This window comes from Xiphophorus hellerii, chromosome 15 (assembly GCF_003331165.1).
Source record: "Xiphophorus hellerii strain 12219 chromosome 15, Xiphophorus_hellerii-4.1, whole genome shotgun sequence".
NCBI classification, from domain to species: domain Eukaryota; kingdom Metazoa; phylum Chordata; class Actinopteri; order Cyprinodontiformes; family Poeciliidae; genus Xiphophorus; species Xiphophorus hellerii.
This window is the reverse complement of record NC_045686.1, coordinates 6,879,785-6,900,345: the sequence shown is the minus strand read 5'-3', so window position 1 is coordinate 6,900,345 and position 20,561 is coordinate 6,879,785. Positions and strand designations below refer to the sequence as shown.

Genomic DNA, 20,561 nt, shown 5'->3' with positions numbered 1-20,561 from the left:
AGAAAGTTCAAGCAGGTGATGTATGGGTAAAAAACTTTCCATTTGTTGTAAAATAACTGTAGGATAGAAGCAAATAGGTCTTGAGCAAATCATATTATACAGTGAATATGTTTGTGTCACATTCGTAAAATCACACTTCATTCAGTAGCAGAATTCAGTTGGGTCAAGTCACACAATTACAATTCAACCAAAACGTGAAAGATAAGCTATAAAAAGTAACTTTATTTCATCTAATCATTAATGCAATCTGAAACAAGCACTAGGTGACAGTGGAGATGAATAGCTCCCTTTTAGCGAGAAGAAATTTGTTGCAGAATCAGTTTGGACAACCATCTGTTTTAAATTGCTAAAAGCTTTAAGAATAGGAAAGAAATCCAAAAGAAAAACAATGATGCAGTTGGACAGAGTTACTAACATACATATTAAAACCATAAAAAGAGATTTGTAGAGAAAAGCTGCACAGTGCTGCTAGGCCTTCAGCAGTCAACTCTTTCAGCAGCATATGGTTTGTTACAGATTCATTGGAATGGAAAGTCCTAGCTATTAACTTTATTGTCTACCTCATTAATTAAAACTCACAAAACGTCCACAAAAGAGGCACTGGATGAATGAAATGTCTGCTTTCTCTTTTATATTAATAAACTCTATAACTTTGAGAAGTAAAAATTGGAAATCTTTTTTTTAATCCCTCCTAAAGTCAGAATTCTTGATGCTGATTTTTCTTTTTTTTTTTGGTTAATTTGAAGAAGTAAGTGAATCTTTGGGGAATACTAATATTCTGCATCTCTCTGAAAAAGAAAAAAACTAATTTTGTCAGTGTAAAGGGAAGAAAATGGTCCTGGGGTATAGAGAAGATAACCATGGCAACTTTAATTCCTCACACTGTTTTTTTCAGGTAACATAATACCATCTGAGGAAAAAATGATTTAAAAGGATTTTTGTGAGATAATTAAAGACCTTTGAGAATAAAATCTCCTCTAACTTTTATTTTATGGAGGTATTACTTGTTTAAAACAGAAAAAAGTTGTCCTATTTGGTAACTTAAAGGTAATATACTGATATTGTTCAATTAACTGAACAAAGTTACTATTTTCCTGGTTCTTTTAGTAGAAAACAACAACAAAAATCTATTGTTGGTTTAAAGGGAGTTACATGAAACATTAAACCTTTGGACAAATTAGATCCAACATATTTAAATAAAACCAGACAAAAACTGACAGCTGGTTGTTTATGTGTTGGAGAAACTAAGAATTAGATACAGTCCATCTTGAATAAATGGGTCTCTAATGAATTGGTTGAAGAAATTTATTGCACCTTTCTCCTCAGCTTCAGGATTGGAAAAACAATTATTTTAACTTCAGTCATCAAATGGGGAAAGTTCTAATCCTATAATGGTAATGCTGGTTTGAAGAAAGTGTTCCATTCCCCATAAATTAGACAGAAATCAGTTGGGAAGCGTTGGAGTGACACTTGAAAAACAGGTCGGAGATCGAAAAGTACGGCGTTAAAGAGTTGAGATGGAAAAGCAAGATTGAAACAGAGTTGCTGGGGTGAACAGTTATACCTTGCTGTCAGTAAACGGAACACGACTTCCACTGCAGACCCAGCTTATTAGTGATGCTGCTTGATCTTTGCTGTCAGACATACACACACGCACAACCACCCCCCACACACACATCCATATATAGATAGATAGTTTTACATACTGTGCATAGTGTGTAGGATAAAATCTGAGGCAAACAACGCTGGACCTTTTCTAAGTCAGCTAAAATGTTAAAAGCTACAAGTTGTAATAAAGGAAGGTGGCAAAAATAGTAATTTTATGGGAGGTTCAGAAGTGCAGGACACCAAGTCCACTATTACCTTAGGGCCTTCTACACAGAGTCAGAGCTGTGTTTCCATACACAGCATTAATAGAATTGTGTTTAAAGTATTACAGGGAGATCACTTCTCTGCTTTTATTGTCAGTGTTGTCATTCTGATTACATCAGAAGGTATGCGCATATCATCCAGTGATGCAGTAACTGCACTGCATCTCCATGGTGAAGAGGGAGCTGGGTCACAAAGTAAAGCATAAAAAGGGATGCGTGGTGTTCCTAACTATAACCATGTCCATCATCTTTGAGTGTAATAAAAACTCCTACAAGTGCAAATGCAGGAAGCTGAAAGAAACTTTCTTTATGGAGGAAATTTAATGGAAAACCAAGGGGAGCTTAAAGTGGATCAACTGTTTCTCCAATATGACAGGGCCTGAAAAACAAATCCCTTATGACAACAAATATCTTTGGCTATTATTTTAATAAGGTGGCAAAAAATAAATATCGAATATCCATGTGCTTCTGTACCGCAAGTGTTGTGTGCATTAATTGTAATTTAGTGCTACTTGTAATATAAAAACAACATGATGGGAACAAAATATAACAAATGGAAGAGAAAATAGTACACTTGAGTTACTTTGGCAGAAGCAAAAATCTTCTGCCACATTAAATATAACAATTAAGGTAGCGGACTAATATTAAACAACACAAGGCAAGAATAAGCCAAAAAGAAAGGGAGTGCATTGTGACCATCCTCAATCTCTCTCCCGCTGCATAGCCTGCGTCTCTTTCACAGTGCCACACATGTACACAAGCAAAGTTGTGAAAAACAAAGAAAGGCTCTCGCTAACTTGATTCCTACAGTCCTATGGAAAAAGATTCTTTCAAAAGAACCCGATTGTTCTTGATCATCACATCACTAGTTCACATTTTAACCCCAGTGTTAAAAATCAACCTTGAGCCATATGCAAAGAAGAACATGTGACATTCAGCATGCTGCGTTTATGGAAGTACATCTGGATGCTGCACGTGTCATTTGATTGTCAATTTCAAAGTTGTGCAACTGGAGCACAAAATAATTATGAATAGTTCCATTATTGATGGAAGTGGTGTTGTTCTGCAGAGAGCAAGAATAACGGGACTCAGCTGTAACCTGCTTCAGCGTGAGCATGTCATTATTAAATAGAGCAGCGGTAACACCATCTGCCATGCTTGTTTCACCCATGATAGATTTGATTTCGCCACTTTTTGCCTCCTCTTGTGCAAAATGGAAAGTCTGTCAGACGCAATCATGTAAATGTCTGGTAATATGCTACATGACCGTTCAGAATTAGGACACTAAAAAATCATCAGCTATACACAATGTGGGACTTCGTTTAAAACTTGTCTGTGTGTGATTCAAAAACATGTTTGCGTCATGCAGGCTGTCATAAACAAGTTAGACAGGCAGGAAGTTGTTTTTGTGCTTTCATAAAATTAGGAAAATTAAACATCCAGAGTGAACTAGTTCTGATAAGATACAAGAACATAAAATATGTAGAGTAAATGAGATCAGCTCTAGTAGGAATTCAGCAGCATTAAAAGAGCATATGAGCACATAATTCAATCTCAAACTGAATAATATTTTTCACAAAACATGATCAATGAATATAAATAATTGTAAACTACAGATGCCAAGTGAGGAACTATGGACATGAATATATTTAGTTCTTTTTGTGAACTGCACTGTAAGTTTTTAAACTGGCATTTGACCTTGATCTGTGTTCATTTTATACCAAGCTAACTGACAGGAGCTCTAAGAAGAAGTTAGGTTGCACTGTTATTGCTCTTATCCTTCGAGGACACATCTAAACCTTGAGAGAGTTGCATCATAAGATTATAACAAGCCTGGAGTTCAAAACACTGTGAGCTTCTTAGAAGATCCTCTAATTGTGTCACATTCCTCCTATCATTATCACATTAGAGAGTAGAAGAAAAAATAGAAGGAAACATATTGTTCATAATTAATCATGGGTGAGTTTTTTCCCCCCCACATCTGAATCTAGTATAACAGTCATAAAATATCAAGGAATGATGTGTTGGGGAACTTGGGATGACCCTGTTTTCCATCTGACCAGCACAATGCTCCAGGGATCTGAGAAGGAACTTTTTCTCCTCATCTGATGATCTGAGTGTTTAGCCCCTGGGGAAGCACCAATAGGCCTCGAGGCGTTTAAGAGAGAGATCATTTCTGTCACTTTTAATGAGCCATCATGCTTTACCAATTAAACTTCATACAGCACTGAGCGCTAGGAAAAGGGATCTGAGAACAGTTATGAGAATGACTCAGACAAGCTAAATAGAAAGGACTAGTGGTGATTTTTTTTTTTCCCACAGCAAAGCAGTGATGACTGCTTTACAGATTACCATCTGACACCATTTCTAACCAACATATTATGTGATAACGTCTGACTGAATGCCAGAGTCGGAGTATTGCAGCAGTTTTTCATCATTCAAGTTTAAGGCAATTTATAGCTTTAAGCGTGCATTCTGCAGAGCGTCAATGAACAGAGCTCACTGTAACTTAATATTCATGCTTGTTCATGTTTCTGGACTTGCAGAAATTTGCACCACTGAACAGGATACATGTAAAAATAATGAATTAATGTTTGATTGTAGATTGATTTAAAATCTGAGATGGAAACAGAAAGCAAATCTAGCAACTAACAACCTAAAGCTCCTGAATAAAACCCACCTCAGTGTAAAAGGGATTTTACTCATGAGTTAAACAGAAAGGAGGAAATAAACATCAGAGTCAAACAACAAATGAAAATTCCCCCTTCTGATTGAAAGTAAGAAAAGTTTTTATCTTTAAACAACAAACATACAATCTCTAATCTCCCTGCTTGGCGGCCACAAGACAGGATGCAACTAGCTAAAAAAAAAAAAAAATTAAAGAAAAAAAAAACAGAAAATCCCCACACCTAACTTCCAACATATCTTAAATTAAAACAATTCACCAAACAAAAAGAGCTAATCTCAGGATTGCTCTCAGTACACAGGATCAAGTTTAATAGTAAACTTAAATCACAGATGCTCAGGGGGAAGAAGTTTGGCGTTCGATGACTGAAGCTTTTATCCACGCCACTGATGAGGAGGATTGATTTTAGCTGTGCATCAAGATGTGACAGCAGGTCTGAAAACAACACAGAATGAGACATTAAAGGATCTCCATTATCTCAAAGTTTATTCAACTGACCGCATTTTACCAATAAGATTAGAAAACTTAGCCACGGTGTTTCTTCTGCTTGAACTACAGTGATATCTTTTTTGGATGCAATAAAAGAGGAGAAGAACTAGTGTAGTATAGCACTTAATAAAAACGTAATAGTATTTAAACTATGGATAGCACAAACTTAAAGTTGAAACACTTTTTTATAGGGAGAAAAAAGGTAAGACTGTGATTTTTATGACTTGCATACTTCAGAATAAGTGTTGTTTATTGTGAAAACACAGATTAAAACCTGTGCTTCTCTGGGGAAATTGACATGTTTGGAATTGAATAACCCAAACATAATCTCATTATGATGTGCACCATTTGAGCTTATGTGTGCTGGTATAATGTTGATCCCTTCTCTAGCTGTGTGTGCTGTCATCATTAACACCATGCTGAGGGCTTACTTTTCAGCAGCTTTATCACACAGGAGGAGAATTGTTATAAAATAGATGCAATGCAGTTGATTTAGTTGATATATTCTGACGAGGACAAACACTCAGGGGCTGTTAGCAGCTTCTAAGTGTTTTAAGTGGAGTGGGTGACTATTGCTCTGAAAGTGGCAATAGTCCTGTCCTCAGTAGGCGAGAGATTGCGAAAAGAAAGCACAGACTGCAGATCCTCAGGGTGGAAAGCACAGACTCACAGCTTAAAGCAGTGCATGCATGTGGATGCACAGATCCTCTAAGGCAGGTCTAATGGAAGCAGGTGGGAACTCCAGGATTCAGTAATGGGACAGTCCTGATGGATGTGTTTCCTGCCCTGCAGTGTTTTCCAGACTTAGAGGCTAAAAACAGTGGGAAGTCAATGAGTTTTAAATCACCTGTGCAACTTTTATACATCTGTCGTCACGATATTGTTTCATCATAATACTGTAATTAAAAACAGTTTGCTGAATGTTATCCAAAAGGCTAATTAATCATCCTTTGAACTTTTACAGCAAGAGCTTTTGTTCCTCTACTTAATTATGTAGTCATGTACTTGTTGTTCGAAGCAGCAAAGCAGAGTGATGTGGTGTAATATGGTGTCAGAGTTTGGCGCTGTTGGAGGACATTAGTGAACAAACAGCAACATGGAGACCACAAAACAGAGTAGATTGTTCTGGAATACAGCTGGGGAGAAGTTTAAAGCAGGATTAAGTTATTGATCAAAATCAAAAGCTTTGAAAACCTCACAGAATACTGGTCATTTCATTATCTGCAAATTGAAAGAGTCGATCACGACTGACAGGCAAGGTTGACAAGAAGAAGAACATTTATCAAAGAAGTAAAAGAGACCTATGGTAACTCTGGTGTCACTGAAAATATCCACAACTACGATGACAGGAAAACAATTAAGCATACTGTGAAGACACCACACCCACTATCAAAAATTTGTGTGGCTGCTATGGTAATGGGTTGTTTTTTTTTCCCATCAAGGATGGGGATCCTGTTCAGAGTTGATGGGATTATGTCAAGGATCGGTTTTCCGCATACAGTCTATAAACTAAACTTTGTATGTTTTGCTGGTCATTCACATAAAATCATAATAATGCACATTAGTGTCTTTAGTTTTAATGTGAAAAAGAGTATAAATTGCTTTGCAAGACACTGTAATAACCATGGAACACAACAAAAGACAAAGATCAAGAAAACTCCTAATTAAATTAGCATTCATACATAAATGTATAAACCTACATCAGTTTGCATTAGTGATCTAGACATTTGTGAAAAATGTACTTCTCATTTAATTAGGATCCCAGACATGGATGTGTTTGTCAAATGCATACTAATGTAATGCATCATTTAATCCTATTAGATCCATTTTATTGCCTCAGAACATTAAGACTGAAGTATTCAGAAACATACAATAGACAACAAACAGGACACTTCTGCCAACTCCTGTATCTTTGTATTGTTCTAATTAAATGCATGCATTTAATGACAGCTCAATAAAATGCATGCATCTTGCTGTAATATGCTTATATGAAGAGCTGCAACATTTTCAGATTTTTTTTGTCAGTGAGTCAAAAAACATCCTTCAGAGTAATATTTAGAATGTAATTAAAATAAGCAATCCTTTATCTTCTCTATCATCATAACTGGAATTTCTCTCAAGAATAGCTAGCACTTACAGTACAGTTTCTTGTTTTATCTCAAGAAAAAAAATATATTATTGTTTCCAGTTAACTCAACTCAACCTGAGAGATGTTTAGAGTGATGAATAAAACATTCCAATATTTTGCTCCCTTCAGAACAACAGATCTGCCTTCGGCAGAAACATCTACACTCTCAAGGACTCTGTGGGGTAGCCGATGTATGCTGACGCTAGGCCTTGAATCAGCTACTTAAATCCACTTCGGGGGGAATAATTTACAGTGATTTATCTTTTTGTCTGGCTAAACATCACAGAAGAAGATTTAACCTGCTGTCATGTCTGTAATTATGAGGGTTCTTATTAGCAACACAGTGGATATATGAATAAATAGCACAAATGCTGTTATGTTTTAATGCTAAACTACAAGCCTTTTTTCACTAAATAGTGTTGTATGAGATATCAAATGCATTAAAAGCTGATCATTTAAGCTAACTACAGGGTGCCTGAGTATTTGACCAAGATTTGTTTTTATTGCATTAATGGAAAAGCTTAACACATGGGTCTTCATTAAATGGGCTGAGAATGAAACAGGAAATGTTTTCTAAAGAAAATGGATAGAATTGCAGTTTACATGATTTTAAAGGAAACTGCTGTTCTGTTGATCTATTATTCAGGGCTTGTGTTCCCAGGAAAACTAAAATATTTAAAATCTGAACAAAAATGCAGAGTCTGGCAGAAAAAAACTGGTGTTTATGTGTCCATAGAAACTATTCATTTATTGACCAATTATCAGCTGCTCCATATGTCCGATAAATCAGTGGACCCGTTGTTGATTCCTCTGAATTTAAAGTGTTGCTGGACTTTTGACCTCATCAGATCTATCCACCCCTCCATGCACATTAGAAGTTGGTGAAGTTACTATTGTGAAGTAGGCATTATTTAAGAACTTCTCTCTTGAATTTTGATATTGTCAGTGTCAACGTTATTGCCACCTACTGGGACAGGATAGGTGTTACATTGCTTTTTAATTACATCTCAGTGTAAACAAAATAGTTTTACAGAAAACAAAGTGTAGAATAGTTCTTTACTAAATTGTCTCATATTTTGCTGCTACATTTTTGTAACCCTTGATATTTTCTTTCCTCTACCAGACTTTTCGCTGGCCCATTGCCAGCAGACTTGATCAAAATGAGATGTTGGAGATCCAAGTGTACAATTACAGCAAAGTCTTCACAAATAGGTGAGTTAAGACTCCTGCTCTGAATTCTTCTTTTTTAAAACTACTTTCAGTGCACAGCATCTTTTAGTCTGAATGTACTATGTACAGCACAGCAATTTCATTTGTATCATCTTTTGGTGAATAATATCAGCATAGATGGTTGTTTAAAAAAAAACAAGAAAGTGAACGCAGTGAAAGTCTGTTTCTATGCTAACATCAAGGTTGAATAATATTAATAGTGAACGATCTTTAATGAAACCTCTTATTGGCAGATTGGTGAGTGAATGCTGTAAAGCTGTGGTACATTTTTAAAATCTAAGAGTTGCCAGAAACTGTTGGATTCAGAATGAGTTGTATCCCATCCAACAGCATTTCAGAGTAAATCCATTTGTGGTTTTGGGGCCTTGCTTGTCTTTTAGCGTCAGCCTGTGACCAACTCAGACTCACACATGGTGTGTGTCTCTGAAGTAAGGAGGAGAATGAGCTTGAATTCCCAGAGAGCTTGACTTAAATGGAGTAAATTGCCTGTGTAAAAACATTGTAAACCACTGAGCTGGACGTGAGTCACTTTCACATCAACAGAGCGCTTGAAGTAATGAAACTGCAATTCAACCTCTGTAATTGGCTCATTTGTCATGTCACACAGTCCAAACAGTCAGATCATGAAAAACACGATGTAATGTAGCAGAGTTTAATGCTTAGGTTCTTGACTAGATGACATATAAAAATGCAATACACTCTTCCTTTCTCCACACAGGCTTTTTTGAATATGCACAGCCACACATTTACCTTCTATTTGACCCACATATGAGTGTAAACACACTCTGTAAACAAAGAGCTATTAAAGGCAGGCCACAAGCTGCGTTTAACACAGAAATAATTAAATCTGCCTGGTACTCAGTGACACCAGTGGTGGGAATAATAAAAAATAATCTAAACTATTATTATCCCAATAATATAGAATCACATCATAACATAAATTATCATGTGTTTGCTTAATTAAAAAACGTTAATATTTGCTATGTGTTCTCTTATGCAGTCCACAATTTTGTGTCATCAGTTAGAATGACGAATGGCATTACAGTGGAGCCAAATAATTCCTTGTCTATTTCTGAGTTATTTGCAGATGCACAGTTTATGTTCAAAATAATAGCAATCATTCAGTACTAACCATATCAATCACTGTTTTAAATTTTAAAGATTTATAGATCTTGTGTAATTAGACCATTAATTGAAAGGTGCATGTTTGAAATAATATCAGGTGTTGTTCAGTCAACAGAAATTTATTCTGTAAAAACAAAGGACAAAGGCAGGTTATGAAGCAGTCATTCCTGAAAATCTGGGTTTGGGCTGATGGAAAAGAAGAGAACGAAACAATATGCTACTTGGCTAAAGTTTTAAAATTAAAACCAAAAGGCTGAATGATTTTTGTTTCTGGTTTGAATGTTTCTGTATTTAAACCAGAAACATTTAGCTTCAGCCATTTAGGAGAACAACTAAAGCTGTAAGCAATCAAAGAAGGTTTACCTGTGAGTAATAAATGAAAGATACTTATGTGAAGCCCAGTTAAAGGAAAAAAAGCTGCCACAACAACTCAATATGTGCTGAAGAGGTTATATTGGATGCCTTAAGGTGAGCTGGTGCAACATTTTATGGTCCTATTGGAGCAAAATTGTTGTTTTTGGGTCTAGGAGCCAAAAATAATTTAAAATGTACACCAATTTATGGCCTTCCAGGGATCATGGATCAGCCTGAATACATTTACTTGACAAAATGGCTAGATTGGAAGGCTTCCTGCCAGGTTTTTCCATCTCCTCTACAAATGTAGAGGCAGCTTGTCTCCTAAACACTGAAAGCAGGTCCATTTCCTGTGTTTGAAATAGGTCCAGTCAGGTTTCACACTGAGTTAATTGACGCTTTTTATAAACAGTCAAGGGGCCAGACTGGAGAAAGATTGCATGGCCTTGTCGTCATTCAAACTTTATTCGCTTGTCACTCTGTACATCTGTTAGCGCTAACGTCTTGGGACTTTATTTGCGTAACCTTACAGTCAGATGGTGACTCACTACTTATCCAAGCACAGAGATGACTGAGATCTAAAAGGGTGGTGACAGGTGTAGACAGAAGTTGTATCAGTTTTAAACGGTTCTGACATCGAGATTTCTGTAGTGCTATTGTGAGGGCAAGTCAAGCAGTCTCAAACAAGAATACTGTTTCATAACTCAACATAATCAGGTAAATAGCTTTGGAAATCTCATAGTTTGAAAAGTAACTCTACTGATACAGTGACAAAGCTGGTATTCGTGTGAAAATTGAATTTGGCATTATGAAGTAAGGTAGTATAAGCAATTTATAATGGATCTCTCAAGGTGTCAGTGTTGGTATGTCAAGTACTTTGTTTTATTCTTTTTCTTACTCACCAGTCTCCCAACAAATTGTGGAGTTAGTTTCTTATCAATTTAAAGCAACAATATTAGACTCCTGCTGATATTTTCTTTGGACTTTTTTTAAAATAAGATCTGCATTTATAATTTATAGCTAAATATCTTCAGAAGTTTGCAACAAATCACCAACCAATTAAGAAGACTTGGTGTCAGACAGGACAGATTGTAACTACAGAATTTCCTTGTTATTTATTTACTCCAGAAAATGGCCTTACTAAATCTGTTTCTTTATTTTATTTTTTTCTCCAGTTTTACTTTTGACAGTTTTATTTTTGTAAATTCAACGATTTCCAGTTTAGCTAATATTCATTAGCCCAAAAGGTGTTTAATTATAGAGTGAATGAGAAGTAATCAAACAAATCAATAGACAAAAAATCCACAATGTGAAAATAGTTTGTCAAAAAAAAAAAAAAATGTCTGTGAGCACTTTGGTAATATTTATAGTTACAGTAACCTTTGCACAGGGAAGTTAGTAAATAATTCAGAGTGAAGAATAGTTTCTGTTGTTCTCACACCTGCTCCATTGTCCACGGGCTACATGACGAAAATGATGACCAACCTACTTCATCTCTTTAAGTACCAACACACTGTGAGGCCAGCATGTTACACTCTCTGACAATAAGGCTGATCACATTACCATAAGACAAAGGTGGCGGTGATGCATGAGGGTCACCGTATGCCATCGGCATATACAACATGTTTAATTAGCAGTTTTCTCCCCTGCCTGATAGATATACTTTCATAAAAGGCTATTGGGGGTGTGTGTGGGGGGGGGGAGGGGGTGTGCGTGTGGCCTCCATTGTAATATCAATTTTTCTAACACATACTACATAGTGGGGACAAAGTGTTTCTTATGGGGCCCAAATCCCAGGCCCCATAAGGAATACCATCTCCCTTACACCTGGATACTACAGAGGCCTGGTAATGAGCCATTAATTTGATTCAGGTTTGTTGGAGAGGGGACAAATCTAAAGGCTGAAGGATAGTTGCTCTTAAGGACAGGATTTGGGCACCCCTGATTTACATGAAAGCATATTATTGTTAAAAAAAAAAAGTGTTAAAAATGGCCCATTCAAAGTCCAACTGAAAATTTGTGGCAAGTTTGCTTTTTATGGAGAAAACGTCATATTGTAAATCTAAACACTGTAATTGTCTTATTCTTTTGTAACAGCACAAAGTATCTCCAGATATGATGATGTGTTGTGAAGAATTATGGTTTTCAGAACAATCCTTTATCATAATTCATTCTGAGATTATTTTAATTGTAAATGACTTCTTTATAATTAATGTTAAAATATACTGGAATAGGGATTTTTATCTACAATTTGCATGCACTGTTACATCGTAGCGTCTATAACTTGACTACACTAACAGGCATCATAGCTGAAACATCTTTGATGTCCGTATGTTAAGCAGCTTTTGAAAGCGCCCATGCTCTAGTTCTGTAGTTCCTTTATTTCTATTAAAAAGAATCTGAGTGAAAGAAATCTGGGTCATACTGTGTTTGTGTGTGATTCTTTCTGAATCTCTCCGGTGATGGTACTTGGCTGTTGTGAAGTTGGAGCGGCACTCTGCCCACAGGCTTCTCTGCAGTAAAAACACCTAACATGAGCCGAATTGGAAAACATGTTTTTGGGAGCTCACCCATTAAAAACAGCTTAACCGCATTTTGTCATCAGTGTTGTCCATCTGGAACGAAGAGACATACTGTTTATCTGCAAACGTTGCCAGTCGATAGATGCTTGTCCTTGAACACCAAAGGACAAGCATCTATCGACCATGTATACGTTGTGATTATTATTTATTTGCTTTTTGTATACATAAATCTCAAATATCTTCTCACTTAAGCATTTCTTATCATGATCCTTTGCTTGGTCATGCCATGGTTTGCTAAAAACAAAAAAAATACCCGAGACTCACAAAGAATGAAAATACAAAATAAAAGGAAGGTGAGGTTTGAATTATGGAGCAGAGGAAAGTAAATTGTTGGTCAATAATGAATGGCACCCTTTGAAATGGTAAAAAGTGAGGCAGAACATGATAGGCCCCGCTCAATTCAATTATTCACCACCTGTACACTTGTCACAATGGTTAAAAGGAAACGACAGAACAGGCCTGAATGTATTGATCAGCCCTGTCTGATGAAGGAAGTAGTTGATTATAATGCAATGGGTTTGGACTTACTGTGACAGGATCAAAGCTGAACTTCAAGAATAAAGTTAGTTTTTTTTTTTTTTACACAAAGCTATTAGTGTCCTTTCCAACTTTAGTTTGCAAGTCTCTGAATATATTCACTGAGGAACCTGACAATAACTCACCTTCACAGCAAGAGCACCTGCCTACGCCTGAGGGGAATCACTTACAAGAAAACTTGTTCTCAAAGTAAAGTGAAGTTCAAGAATACATTATTGGGTTTGGAACTGCTGCTACCTCAAGTATAGCCTCACTTCTTAATGTAAAAGCAATTCATAGCCACTGACTTCAAAGAAAACAAAGTGCTGGTAACGACAGCAGGCACAAAGAGGGATTAAAGCTGGGAGAAGACTGGAATAATAACTGCCTTATTTACTCTCTGATAACACGCTGCCCTGCCTTTGTTGTGTTAGTCTTTGCTCATAAATTTAATTAGAAAGTATTTGGTGTTTTCATGTTCAACTACAAGTGTTGTAGTGTACCCTTGTTTTACTTTTCACCTGGCTGTCAGCTTTTGTTGTCCTATTGGAGAAACACAGCAATGTGTGTGTATGTTTGGCTTCTGCATGAATACCCCTGTTTAACAAATTTAGATTTCCCTGCCTGCTAAACACCTGTGAAATTTCCTTGTAATGGTACTTTTGTTGAATCATTTGAATATATGATATGAAAAGTATAATAGCTTCATTTTCTGTTTCTTATCTTATCTAAGATTAGACGTAAACAAAGGTTCAGTTGGAAATGACATATGGTTGTGGCTTTACTCTACATATCTGACTTATTGCTCTGCAAACAATGCTCTGTTTTGAAGGAAACTCTTTAAATTATTCACCAGCTCTAATTGGCTGCTTGAATGGGACCTGGGACAGAGTTTCTCCCCACTGTTATATTTTGTGAGGGGTCCTTGGGCAGCAGTGACCTCCATTCAATCGTATTTTATCCCATTCTTTTGTATTTATTTGTGTTTTTGAGGAAAGTTTAAAGAGGGGAACAGAATCGAACACAATGTCAAAATCCCAACAACCCCGAAGGACTGGAGACACCCACAGTTTAGATCCTGCTGTATCCCTGGATTAGAAGAAAATTGAAGAAGTTCAGCAGGCAATATGTGATTACAATAAAGAGTTGTTTGTTTTTATTTCTATATATTTCTTTTTTCAGGAGATCAGTTTTATATTACAGGCCTGGTTTGAATGGTGTTTTTTTTTTTTTGCTTTTATTGATACACAGCTGAATGAAGTGACCCAGTAGCAGCCGATAAAGAGAAAATCTAAATTGGAGATTCAGTACTTTTTTTACCATCTCTAATATTGCTAGACTAATCATCCTGAGAAAACAGAATACCTTTTTCTCTTCAAGTTTCTTGTGATGTCACCACCTACACATTGATGTCAAAATTTGTTTTCTTTGTTTTGCTAAGAGAAAACTAAGCTTATGATTATCATCTTATCTTTTGTATCCTAAAAGAAGCTTTTACCTATATTTATTTGTTGATATAAATATAGGTTCAGCATCACATGTGTTGCCATATCCAAACCATGTGTATTAATATTAGAGTTATGGTTTTATAATGTTTTTGATATAATTTATCACATGATCCACCTATTTATGTTGTATTTAGTAGTGGAAGACTATGAATAATTTCTGTACATTTAAAGTATAGAAATTAAGAACAATCATTTAAGTCAGGGAAAGGCATCAAATTCTCTTTTTTGCGACATTTTAACTGGGTTTTCACTCAGAAGCGAGCAAAATCCATACTTGGAAAGAAATTTAATTCAACTTCCTCTTTTATAATTCTTAAATTGTATAAATTTAGCATCATAACTTACTGCCAAATGAATGAAAGATGCCAGTGAAACAGAATCTTTACCTCTGGAGGTTTAGGTGATGTTTGAGCTTTTTTTTTTTTTTCATATTGTTTTTAAAGTGTGAGATTCTGTGTGTGAGGGGTTGACAGTGTGGCACTTTCTCAGTATGTTTCATCTCACCAAAGCAGCTTCTGTTTATGACACATTCACCTCCGCACTGTGAGGAAGGAAACACATTGGAGAGCAGATGCCTCTGGTCAGCAAGCAGGAAATACAATTAGCCATTTTTTTATTACTGTAAGTGAAAAGGCAGAAGTGATGTTGCAAAGACTCACTGAGGCTACATGGTTGAACAAATGTGCAGGAGAGTAGACCAAATGGTAAAAAAAACAACAAAATAAATAAATAAAGCGTTGCCTTATTTTACTGTAGTTGTTTTAAATTGTGTGCCTTTCTCGTTTGCTGCAGACTTGTCGGGACATTCTGCATGGTGCTTCAGAAAGTGGCTGAAGAGGGACATCTAGAGCTGACAGATACCCTCATTGATGACAACAACATGTCAATAAAGGTAAGATCTTCCTTTTGGGTTGTTAACAGTTTTTGTTAATGTTGTGCATTTGCTCTTCGCAGCCAAAAACCTTCTATTCAATGGAGCTTATTAACTGTGCATTTGAGTTGTTCTTTTAACAGTGTGACTGATTATGTAACTTATAACTGCAATAAATCAAAAACAATACTGCATATGTATGTATTGCAGATTTTATCTGATTCACATTGGATGAATGTTATAGACACAGACTACAGCGTGAAAACAAGGTGCTGAACAAATTGAAATCAACATCTTAAAGCTGCTTTCGGCACTGACATCTGCCATGTGGTGGAGCATTTTAATGTCATGAAACAAAGACTGACTATTAAAATTTGTTTGTTTGGAGTTGGTTTTCAAACTTAACACCGTAACTACTGCCAAGCACGACAATGGTAGCAGCATTATGCTGTGGGGTGTTTGGCTACAATATTTTGGTGCGTGACATAGGATTTCTATTGAAATATGTTTAGAAAACTGAAAGGAAAACTTAAAGGCAAGTTAGTGGGTATGGCTTATATTCAAGTGTGCTCAATAGTCTGTAAAATATAATAAATGTGATTAAATATCACAGACATTAAGTCAATGAATTTGGTGACTTCTAAAGTCTTTTGGTTGCTGTGGTGGAAAATTATCACAAGTTAACATCTGCTGACCATGTTATACTAAATGCTTGTGAACTTTCACCAGAAGAAACTATTTGGGTTACATGTACAAGGTTGGGAGTTGTTTTCTACAGCTGCATCAGAACCAGACTGTCTCGCCTCTTGTTTTGGATCCCTTATCCTTGGTATAAAACTCATGTGTTGTCTCTGCCTGACAGAGCTTTTCACCCAGAACTGTTTCATTATTGATTGTCCTACCACAACAGTTGCCCTGAATTAAATTTAGGGTTATATTTCACAAATATGCAGTACTTTGTGTTGATCTATCACATAAAATCTAAAGAAAATAGATTGAGGGTTGTGGTTGTAACATAATAAAAAGTTTAAGGGCTACAAATACTTTTTCAAAACATGACGAGGTTCGAAGGGGAAATTTTCAATCGCTCCTTAAATTATTAATTTAAGGGCGACTCCAAGGTCACAACATTTTCTTATTGGGTATTCTTTATTCTTTTTATCAATAAGTAGAGTATATCTATTGAGGAATCCAAAAAGGAAAACCTTGTGTGAAATATAAAAGAGAAATGAAACTTTCTTTGGACGTTCAGTTCTAGAAGAAGACATAATAAACTTAATTTGCCAAAAGGGACCTCATCATTAAAGAGCTCCACATCAACAATAATCTTATATATACTACAATCTGAGAGCAATATCAGCACATTTAGATGCTCAGCAGAAGTACTGATAATCTATTGGTTTTAAATTAAGCCCTGAGCAGCTTGGTGGAGAGAAGAACTGTGTGATTGATAATGAAAATATAGTGTAGGAGTGTATTGGGTATGGGAGGAAGAGGACGCCGTGAAGGAATACATTGAGTAAAACAAACACCATATAAAATCTGAAACCACTGCAGGACCGTGTTGGTGGGTTGGAGAGTGCTGGTGTGTTTTTTCTTAGATGATGTAACACTGCATGAGAGCGCTCCTTGGTGTGCATGCAAGCTCATATTCACACCCATGCAGTGTGTTCATGAGGAGTTCTGTGAACACACACACGCACCCCCCTGCACACACACTGGGAGGAGAATTTCACTGCTTAGCCTCCCTGTAGCAAGAGAGCGGTAAAACTAAACCTGACATTACCTGGGAGCACTACTATTGTTGTTGCCATAGCAACAAATCTAACTCCTGGTGGACCACACAGATTGCCTGGTGAAGATGTTGTAAGGAAAAGACCGTGAAGCAGAAAAGGGTAGCGGAAAGGGAGGGAGTTTCTCGTATATTTTCCCCTCATCTGTCTTTGTCAGTGGAATAAATTGGACGCTCTGTAATAAAGTTTAGGTCATTGTCAGGAGGATAGTATTTGTCCAAACATGTCTCCCAAGAAGATGCCAAAGACAAACTGCCGGGTCAGCCATGCTTCTGACCTGAAAATGTCAGTCAGAATTTTTGCAGCACACAAGGAGCCAAAGTGATTTATTGTCATGCCAAGTTGGATGCCAATGTTGAGACCACATTGATGCACCAATAAATAGAAAAATCCTTCTTGAGAATACAGTATTATTACCAAGTTTTAATATTCTTCACAGAATGAGTCTTAAATGTAAAGGTTAAGAACTTGCTGTCATGCTAGCATCTCTGAAGCAAAACTCTGTTAAAGTCACTTTAAAGGGAGTGAATATTTACGCAATCACTTACTGTACGTTAAATGTCTTTTAATTGTCAAAATTTTGTAGAAACCAGTTTTCACATTGATATTACAGGGAATTTTTGCACAAAAACCCAATTTTGTTGACCACGAGTGATTTGCAAAAACAGAAAAAGAGTGTAACATCCAAGAGTGTCAATACTTTTTGTAGTCACATTTATGTGAATATACTGTAACTAAATGCTTTAAATGATAAGAACTATCTATTTTGTAAAATATAAGACCTACAAAATATGTGAATAAAATTCATGTAATAAAAAGTTTCCTCAGGCGATAACAGGTGATACTGGGCCACGCCAAACAAAATAAGGACAAAGAAATATATCAACCAAGCAGGGAAACATTGGTTTTCCTGAATCCAAACTAATCCTAAAACCAACAAATGATATGTAGCAGGCTAGAAGTTGTTTTATTCAGGAGGCACAGCTTTGGCCGATCAGTCTTCTTTTATGTGTCTGCTTAGCAAATCAATTCTAAAAAGACATCACCTTAGAGCTCACTTATAAAAGTGAGAACACATGTAGCACATGCCAATTTTAAATCTAAGGACTCTATCATAATTTGGCCCCAATGTTTTAATGTCTTCCTTCCTTTTCAGACCAGTGTCACCATAGATATCAGATACCAGCTGATGGATGGCACAGGGGGGATGTGGAGCGATGGAGAGTTCCTGGATGTTCCTGATGACCGTGATGGGATGTTTGCTTTCGAAACAGACAGTTTGCTTTCAGGACAGAGCCACGGATCAGGGACATCTCCTGGACGGTCATTACAGGGGTCCATACCAACCTTCAGAAAGTAAGTTTAACAGTTTCCTGAATAGCAGCCGACTTACTTAAAAAATGAGGGGTTAAAGTTGATCATAGCTGTTCCGGCTACACAACAATTTGATTTATTATTGTAATAACCTTAGTTATTGAGGATCTTGGTTAGTATGTTCAAATGTTGCTACAGCAATCAACCAGGAAGTTAATGTTTGGATGCAAATCAGTCTTTTAAATTCAAAATAATCCTAAAGATATCATGAAAGTAGTAACAAAGTGGATTAAGGACAAAACACTCAATGTTTTTAGTATGGTCATCAAAAAGTCCAGGTCTCAGTCCAACTCGAAATTTCTGAAGATCACTGAATTTGTGACCCAAGTCACACATTTCATTATTCAGGGATTTAGCAAATAGAAAATACATGGGTAATCAGACCTAAAACAAGGAAACCTTTTTGTGTGACTTAACATCAGTCACTGAGAAAATGTTTTTATTTCTTCATCATATACAGCATCAGTAAATCTAGAATTCAAAGAGTGGCAAAATGACTTCAAAATGAAATGGTGTTTTTAAGAAGAAAGTTTTTTAATGTCTTTTCTTGGCATTTATTGATGCAAAACAAAAAGAAAGAGGCATGATAAAAATGTGAAAACATTTCGTAACTGTTTTGTTGAAGTCAGAATGTTTTTTATTCTACTTTTTCTAATAAGAGACAAGTAAGACAAGCATGTAAAACTATTGTTTAAAAGCTGCAAAAATCTGTTCAGATTATGCCTTTCTTTTTTCTCTTCATCTCTCTCTCTTTTCATTTTGCCCACAGTCAGTATATTCATGGACCGTTAATTCTCATGCTTTTGCTGAATAGTACATGAAAGCATCTGTAGGCGGTATTGATTTTCACTGAGACTATCTGCTCAGCCAGACACATAAACACATCGTTATGCTACAGATTGAATAGGAGCCTGGAAAAATTTGAGTCGTGTCTAAATAACATCATGCACATATATTTCTTCTTGTTCACGAACATGGCAGATCTAATCTGCTCTATTTTACAGCATAGAACGAAAGAAATACATTTGCAGTGGGAGTGAAAGCATAGGCTATCCCAAGGCTCTTATATGACCAAAAAATAAACTAAAAAGTATGACTTTAGAGAGTTACCTAAAATGCTTCATAAAAAGAGGCAAGAAAGATGCTGAATGAAGCTTAAATTTATATTCAACATGTGTGCTAAAGATGCATCAAGTACAAGCTCTGTATCTTTGTTGCTTGTTGCAAAGAGCTGTCAGTCAGGTCAGATGGTGTTGTAGAGAATTTGTCCTGAGAAACAAAACTGAATGTGCAATAATACAGTAAAAGAGTAAGAATGAAGAAAAACCTACAGTCGACAAATCCAGCGCTAATCTCTTATTTTAATTGCCTTGAAACTTTTCTTTCAAACATTTTCCCTCCCTAATTATCAGCACCACAGTTTTCCTATTTTCTGTATTAAACTTTCTAAAACTATTTCACCATCTCATCGATTCTGATGCTCCATATAGCCAGTTCTTATTTCCCTTCCTCTGGTAATGAGGTGTGAGTGTGGAGGAGATGATAACTTGGAAAGACTCTTCTGCTATTAAAGGGAGAAGAGGAAAGAGTAGGGCTAATAAGAGAACCTGGAGTTGTTGACCTATAAGAGAAACAAATCCAGCACTATTTGTCGACTGCAGTTAATATACTCAACTGCTGTTCTTCCTAACTGTAAACTGTTTATTTGATAATTCCCTGGAAATGCAGTATAGCATGACATGTTATAAAATATATAAATATATGAAAATATATGTTTGTTGTTCTCTTTCTGTGCTTTTTGGCCCAAAGTTCTCAGAAACTCAAAAAACAACCTTCTCATCTTATATTCCTCTTGAGGTTTAAAATATATATATATATATATATATTTTTTGTGCCATTCAAAATTTAAGAGGTAACGTTTTTCCATTTTTATTGCCCTATAAATCATGCAGCACTCAACATAAATCAGATTCTATGTTGTGATTTAGTTTTGTGAATTTAATAAGTGCAAATTGTTATAAATAGCAATAGCAT

General features: G+C 36.1%; 1 protein-coding gene across 7 annotated transcripts in view; it reads left to right on the top strand.

Moving 5' to 3' along the window:
- Positions 1 to 20,561, top strand: part of otofa (otoferlin a) — a 69,393-nt gene that overhangs the window by 13,203 nt on the left and 35,629 nt on the right. For all 7 annotated transcript variants that reach the window (XM_032585859.1, XM_032585863.1, XM_032585861.1 and 4 more), the window contains exons 3-5: positions 8,298 to 8,386; positions 15,282 to 15,381; positions 18,310 to 18,509. In XM_032585859.1, coding sequence (XP_032441750.1) covers positions 8,298 to 8,386; positions 15,282 to 15,381; positions 18,310 to 18,509 — 389 coding nt within the window. The remainder of the gene's footprint in view (positions 1 to 8,297; positions 8,387 to 15,281; positions 15,382 to 18,309; positions 18,510 to 20,561) is intronic.